This window comes from Ruditapes philippinarum, unplaced genomic scaffold, assembly GCF_026571515.1.
Source record: "Ruditapes philippinarum isolate M1 unplaced genomic scaffold, ASM2657151v2 ctg1936_1_1_1_1, whole genome shotgun sequence".
Classification (NCBI taxonomy): Eukaryota; Metazoa; Mollusca; class Bivalvia; order Venerida; family Veneridae; genus Ruditapes; species Ruditapes philippinarum.
The window spans coordinates 1-8513 of NW_026855946.1; the positions used below are offsets into that span (position 1 = coordinate 1).

Sequence of the window (8513 nt, forward strand, 5' to 3'; positions counted from 1 at the left end):
TTCGAAACTTTCCGTGCCTTATATACATGTAAAAATCAAAAACGGCAATAGAAACAAGAACAAAATATTTTTTTTAACTTTATGCTGTTAAAATATTAATGAATATTACAAAAGATGCGAAAAGTAAAATATTTACATCATGTCTCTGAAGATGTTTGAAACAATAGTTTTATATTTGTTGTAATTTTAATTTAGCTTATCTTCTATGTGTACTAAAATGAGTTAAATTCATAATTGATACATACTATTGCTCGGTATGGGTAGCAAAATTCGCTGTCAATACCTCCATTGTCTTTGATATACTGATATGCATTGTGCATCCATCCGCCTTTGCATCCTAAATTATCTGTAATATTAAACAAAAAAGACTTATATTGCTACACAGAATAAATATATTAACATATTATTTATTAATTCACCTCTTTTCAAATTATATAAATGTACCGAAAGTAGTGATGAATACAAATCGGAAGTGACAACAATTTGACTGAAAAATCGGAAGTGACGTTATTGGTTGACTTTGGAAGAAGTGCCTTAAATTGAGCTAAAAGGTTTGTTGAACGTAATATGGATATCAATGAAATTTTAATCAAGAAATCTTGTCGCCGTACATTCTGTAACGTTTTGATTCTTAAATTGGTATGAATAGATAACTTAGTTTTATTTATCTTTTCTTTATGTTTTAAGTACTGTTCTTCACTTTATGCAATTTGAGTATTGCAATGAACAGATTAGTTTGTCAAGGCAATTAAATAAGCTATTTATTATGATCATATGATGATAATATAATGATTATAAGTGGGTCTAGGTCAGCACAAGGTCATAGTCTGGGCTTAGTTAAGTGATCAACGAAAAACAATATTTTCCTGTTTACAGTGTACTTACTTTGGCGCACCGAATATATCATTTAACATAGGCTACTGTAGTAGTTATATAAGACCTCGCATTAATTTCACTAATTACATCAGGTGTGTTAACTTGTCAGAAACCTTTACAATCTGACCATAAAAGCTGTTCATTAATTGCAGCAAAATGGCAATTAGGCCGTCTAAAAATCACTCGACGTGTTCTGTTCGCCTAAAATTTGGTATATTTTTACTAAGCGGAATAGTGAACATGTTTCGAGGTTTTATGAAAGTAGTCACGATTTCTTACTTTGATTACTGAATTTGTTAATAATGTATGAATATTATTCACAACAGCTCTATTTTGCTGTCCAGAGTTTGTTTTCGAGTTGGAAATGCTGAGACAAATTTTTTCAACAATAATTTCAATGAGTACTATGCATGGATATAAATAATCAAACAATTAAATAACTCAATCTACATAATTAAATAACGTTAACATTAAAGTTCAGCCATCACTCGATAGATCTGCATCATTTCGTTCTTCAATAGTTCGTAAAGAAGCCTACATGGATTTTCTATGCATATCGGACTATTAGGCGGTAAATTAATATTTTTTTTTGTAATTCTTGATAAAAGGGACTTTTATTTAATCAGATGAAATGCGGAAATTTATAAATGTGTCAAAAGGTGATAAGAACATAATGTTCATGACAAGACTAGACACTTATAATAATTTAATTCCAAAGTCTTTAGTATGAGCAGAAAAAAAAACAAATGTATCCTACGGTATTTTTCTCCCTTAGCACAGTCAACAAGATTCTGCTCTGACAAATCGGGAATTTCGGAACCGCCATGGTTTTTAATGACTTGTCCCTCTAATGCACCTAGAGCAGAAAATGCCCAACACGAGCCACACTTTCCCTGAAATGTAAAATCATTCCATAAAAAGTATAGGAACCCTCCGAAATTAACGGCCCGCCCTGTAAACATGCCATTTGTTTGATGGTGAACACTGAAAAAAAATGAGTAAGAATTTTATGATAAGGTGAAGATATACTTTTATTACATGCTTTTCGGTGGTTTATAGAAATATATCAGTGATATAAAACTGGTAATTTCACTGTTTGAAACAGTGAAATTACCACTTTGATAATTTCAATGTTTTGAATTTAAGCCCCTTACGTTGTTTCAGTGAAATAGCAGCGTGCACAGTACTGGGTACCAACTTAATGACGTGACGTCGTAAATGACGTCACGTTGCATTATTATTTGGCGCGCTTTTCATTAATTATTAGATTATTGTCTTTTAAAACGTTTCTTTGCATGTAATAAAAAGAAAATTTGTTTAGTTTAGTGTAAGATTGAAATATATTTCACCTTGTGAACACCAAAAGTTTATATTTCACTCGTGACTGCGCCACTCGTGAAATATACCTTTTGGTGCTCACTCGGTGAAATATATTCCGATCTTACACTGAACTAAACAAAGATCCTCTATATCTAAAATGACTTCGTTTCATTATAAAATTGTAGTATATCTATCAACGAGATGAACTTTTACTTTGAACGAAAAAACAGATAATGCTAGGTATAATATTGATTGTTTAAAATAAAAATTATAGGGTCAAATATATAAATTTTATTGCCACGACTACAATGTACGAATACACTGAAAATACTTTAAAAATCTATTGTCGTCGATCGATCATATGATTAAATCATATTATCATTTGACATATAATCGAAATTGGTATCATAAATCAAACATATACATGTATATATATATATATATATATATATATATATATATATATATATATATATATATATATATATATATATATATATATATATATATATATATATATAATATATATATATATATATATATATATATATATATATACATTGTATTTAAGTACTCTAAAGGCTTATAAATTGCTAAAAAAGTCATTTCTGATCTGTCGCCGTTTTAAACGGATGGTACAACGTAATCTTAAAATAAAAGCGAAATTGTTGATAATTATATATTTAAATTGAGAATTATAATCATTCGGAAACATACTTGATTTTTAACAGACGATACAAGTCCTTGTACCCTCCAATCAAGTTCTCTAGGAAGTTGTACATCCGGTTCAGTAAGGCCTTCTGGGTAATCATTTTCTTCTCCTTCCGGTACGATAAGACCCCGTAGATAAGTTTTTTCGAATTCATCGTCAGCCTTAATTTAAATGAAGAATAATATCGGCATGGTGATTAGCCAGATGAGTATAAGAACCAAACAGTCCAACTTCTAATATGGGTAAAATAAAAACAAAACTTTTTAAATGCATTTCATAGTAAGTCAATCCAAAGATATGTAATGCTTATATACATATGTTAATTACAGATCAAAAACATATAGAAATGGTTATTATATCTAAAATTATTTAAAAAGTGAAAAGACTAAATGTTATCATAATTTTAAAGTCAAACTAAGTATTCATTAGTAAGATATAATTCATATTTTGGTTACTTTTGTCTAATTAAGTTTATACACAATGTATCCGATATATAAAAATTAACACGGTTACTTTTCGCATTCCGATATCATCGGCAATGCACGGTATATTTTCGGCAAAAATGCACGGTTTATTCGGTATTATCGGCAATGCACCGTATATTCGGTATTATCAGCAATGCACCGTATATTCGGTATTATCGGCAATGCACCGTATATTCGGTATTATCGGCAATGCACCGTATATTCGGTATTATCGGCAATGCACCGTATATTCGGTATTATCGGCTTTGCACGGTATATACGGTATAATCGGCCATGCACGGTATATACAGTATAATCGGCCATGCACGGTATATTCACTATTATAGATAATGTAAACAAACCATGTCTGCAAAATCGTTTTCGCCAACACTATATGTAACTTCTCCTCGGTAATATTTCTCATTATGTTGCCGGATAAACTTCATGTTGTCCTCCCAGTAAAGACGCCTGAAATATTGATATTTAAATAATATTTTGTGGATTATTTAATTTAATGTTAAACACTACTGGCATGATTATGAGCACATTTTCAAAGGATTTTTCACAAATGCATAAGTTTTTTTACAGCGCAATTCTAGATGGTACAGACCAGTGAACTATTTAAGCATTTATATCTTTTTGCAGACGTTCCAAGTATACAGTACAGTCTGCCGTTATTATGTAAAATAGGTGTTTCCAATGTTAGAGAGGAATATGGAGGAAAAATGACAGTTAATGTGATATAGAGCAAAAATAAGCGTGGATATGATATGATATGATTTGATATGATATGAGGAAGCAACAAAATAGCGTTGATATGATATGATAGGAAAAATGAAGGCATCGAATGAAGCAAACAAAAAAGAGAATTACATGTATTGATATCGTATGGAGCAGAATATTAGCGTCCATATGACATGGAGCAAATTTTGAGCATTTGTATGATATGGAGCAAACATTTAGCGTTTTCATGATATGGAGAAAAAGTTTAGCATTTATATGACATGGAGCAAAATTTGAGCGTTTAGGTGATATGAAGCAAAATCTGAGCATTTCCATGATAAAGAGCAAAATATTAGCGTTTATATAATATAATATGGGGCAAAATATGAACTCAGATATCATACGGTACAAGTAAAAGTCATATCAGCTTATCTCTTTCTAATTTATTGGAGCATTTAATAGATTGAACATTTTAGTATCATCTGACTTCCATACAAAACGCTGGACAAAAAAAAAACGTTTATGGTTAATAACAACTTAAAGTATTAAACCCACCTCGTAATTTCCTCATTTTCGTTAGTAAAACTCTTATTGTAAGCTTTCTTGAACCACATCCAATTCTGGTCTAACTCGGAATTCACAAACGCTTGCGGAAGCTCCCATGAGTTCAAAGCGAGGCTTACTCCGAAACAGACAACCAATGAAATCAAAGTTGAACACACCTGTATTAAACAAGACACATTTCGGTTGAAAGTAAAGCAGGAACATATGCTCTCAAATTCATTTTAAAATGAAATTGATATTATATGTGAGTTTTAAAATATATATATAAGAATGTAAATAAAAAAAATATATTTGTCAAATGTACCAAAACCTCAATGTGGCCATTTTAAATCATATAAATCAATTGAGCGCGCAAATTGCAACTCATGTTAAGAATATTAACTGAGATAATTTGACTATGATAAACAAATATACAAATTGCAAATGTGGCAACATTTTTTTCACATTCACCAAATAGAACAATACATATATTTACAGAACATTGTATGTGTAAAACACTTACCATGATGACAGTCCAATGGGAGAGAGAGACTGGTGTAAAATGTGCGGACGTTTGCAAATTTTAAACGTTTAAAAGATCCGGCTTGTTTGATTGATAATTAAGATAATTTGATATAGAAATCGGTTGTGACAAACCTCTTTGATTATCTCAGTTATATAAGGATTGTATCAAGAATGCTAGCGTACACCATATCCTGTTTTCTAATTGATAAGTTTTAAATGTCATAGTCTGAAGCAGATGTAATTATTGATATCATCTAAGTATCCATTGTTCATATCTATCTCGGTATGAAGTGTAAATTGATGAAATCCGTAATCAAATTAATGTAACAACAATATTCAGCAACTGACTAATGAAGAGTCGAGTTTTATATCTTTGACTTTACATCATAACAGTCGTTCGACTTTTATACGTTCGACTTAAGCATGTTTACATGGAAAATAGAAATACAAGATCCGGTACATGTAATCTGACTTCATATATTGTGTTAAACAAAGTTTGACGGTTGAAGTTACTTTTTCACGTATCATAAGAACAAGGTTGAGGTCTAAGAACCTCGATAGTCAACCTGTATGTCGGATTTTTGCTGGTTTTCAACGTCTGTCTGATTGTTGCTGTTGTTTTGTCCAATTTCCTTATCCTCTACAAAAACAGACACTCCGAAAGATCAATTTTACCTAAAGGATTCCGTTTTTCTTACGTGATGCAGGACATACGACGATACGTTGTTATAGTTATTAGCGGGTGTCAAATTTAAAGTGCGAGATTTATAGCGATAAAAAATCGATAAATAATCAAAATCAATGCATTTTAAAGAAATTCTGTTGATCATGCTAACATGGTCATGTCAACCATGTTTAGAATATTGTTGGATGAGAGTGCATAATGAATAATAATTATGTACTATAGTTCATTCACAAACGCTCTTGCGCTATATTAATTTCACTTGTCGTCAAGTTTACATTGTATATCATTTTTCTCTCATGGGTGCTTTTCAATGACGGGATAATATAATGACTGGTTAATATTTCTCTGTTTTAACCCATTACTTCAGAAAAACGGCTGTTTTCAATGAAAAGTCTCCCGTTACAAGTTCAAATTGCTATAATACTATAAAAACTGCTTCAACACTAATCAAACTTGGCACAAATGTTGACTGGACCATTGTCCTTGCAACAACATGATCAGGCTTAAATTTTCTGTTACCATGGCAACGAGGGGACATCTCAAAATTGCCAAAAATCACTAATTACGTTGATGATTTTATCCATCAAAATCGATATCAAAGTGCTGCAACTTCTCAATGGCAAATGTTTTTAGCGTTGGTTACACGTTACCTTATGATCAATCTGGGGGTCATTTATAGCCATTCAAAAGTCCAAAATTTTCTTGGCGATCAAGGTCACTTTTTTAACAACATTTCTCAAACAAAAACAAGTGTTGGTGTCCTAAATAATGCATTTTTCACCATTTGAGACAACAAAAAGGGGGTGAAAAAGGCGTGTATATAACGTAATGGGTTAAACATAAACCAGAGAATCATAAAAACGTGTGTGTATCTTTATATGCTTATTTCCATATAATCTTAAAATACAGTTTTTCCAATGGAATTCAGTTTTGTTATTAAGAAACAAAGAAGCAACCTGCATACAAATTTTTACTTGAAATACAAATGTACAGTGGTGAAAAAACTTTGCCAACTTAAATAGTTTAGATTATTTAAGGCTTTGGTGATAATCTCGGTAGTCATCTCGGATTTTTATGCTCCGCATTGGAGTTACTAAAAATAACAGACCAAGACGTGCAGTTTTGTTTGAGAAAAAGCAGCTGAAACGATACAGATTGTTGTTATTTTTAATTATAAATTTTCTTTAACATGTATATCAAGATTTAATTCATTAATATCCTGTCCAGGCTGAATAACAGGCCAAAATGAATGATATATTTTGATATAAACGTTTATCACATATCACAATAATAAACAGTTTACCATTTATGCCACTACAATGTCGAAGTAACATTGTAGTTGTCATCATTTTTTCAGTATGTAAGTACATATATGTCCTAAAGTAAAGCCTTATGTGCATCGGTCACAAAAAGTTGAAAATCACAGCTGACGCTGCACCCTTGACCATATACAAATAACAAAATATAGGCCATACCACATGTATACTGTAAGCTGTCTCGCTAAATAGATGTATTTATTGTATATGTTTGTCAAAAAAGGGGAAAAACAATGTATCAAAAGAAACAGATTGCACCAGACGTTTCGACAGGTTGGTATAAATGGCATGCTCAGTAACAAACGCTACAGTAGATTTTCCTACCGACACTGCACAAAATGAAGGTTTTATTTTGCGTTCTTCTTTGCGCGCTCTGTCTCAGTTCAACGTTAGCGCTGACCGTGAAAGAAAAAAGAATTGCAAAGTTTGCAGTTGACGAGTTAGGAAACGGTTACTATCTCATAAAAGTGAAGAGCGTAGAATCACAAGTAAGTAGCAAAATACTTTAATTTTTATATAACTAATTCATATAACTAATCTATCGCTTTTTAATATGCTTATTTAATTTTTTCATTTTTATTATTATTATCATCATTGTCATCATCATCATCATTTATTATTATTATTATTATTATTATTATTATTATTATTATTTTATTATTTTTTTTACTTTTATTATTACTACGATGTATTATTATTATTATTATTATTATTATTATTATTATTATTATTATTATTATTATTATTATTATTATTATTATATATATATTAATATCATCATCATTATTGTTATTTTATTATTATTATTTTTATTATTATCATTATTATTATTATTATTATTATTATTATTATTATTATTATTATTATTATTATTATTATATCACAATATATTATTATCATTATTATTATTATAAATTTTTTTAATTTTTATATTTTTTTAATATATTTTTTTTTATTTTATTATTATTATTATTATTATTATTATTATTATTATTATTATTATTATTATTATTATTATTATTATTGCAGTAATGTGATATTGCTACATTGATGAAATTATTTTGTGGTGGTTTATGGGGGAAAAGGGAAAGAGACTTTTTGAAAGAAAACTGTATATATAAATGTCTCTGAATTCGATTCATTTCCCATTGTGTAAAATTACTTAAGTAAAAAATGGTAACCAAAATGGGTAAGTCATTATGTTATCACCAATGAACGCAGTGTGTGTAACGGCTGAGTCCACACCTACCTTCATAACTTTTTTCTCTTTTTTTCCGTTTAGTGACATTTTCTTCATAAGCATTGCATGTTTTGGACACACCAGAACCCATTAAGGAAAGAATATCTCG

The 8513-nt window shown here is 29.9% G+C and overlaps 1 protein-coding gene across 1 annotated transcript; it reads right to left on the reverse strand.

Moving 5' to 3' along the window:
- Nucleotides 1–245: 245 nt before the first annotated feature.
- LOC132744918 (procathepsin L-like) lies at nucleotides 246–5316 on the reverse strand (the record flags this gene model as incomplete). Its single annotated transcript, XM_060733711.1, is given in 6 exon segments — nucleotides 246–346; nucleotides 1634–1769; nucleotides 2914–3069; nucleotides 3735–3840; nucleotides 4651–4817; nucleotides 5162–5316. Coding segments are annotated over 6 exon segments (669 nt in total), but the record flags the coding sequence as incomplete, so codon positions are not given.
- Nucleotides 5317–8513: the final 3197 nt, after the last annotated feature.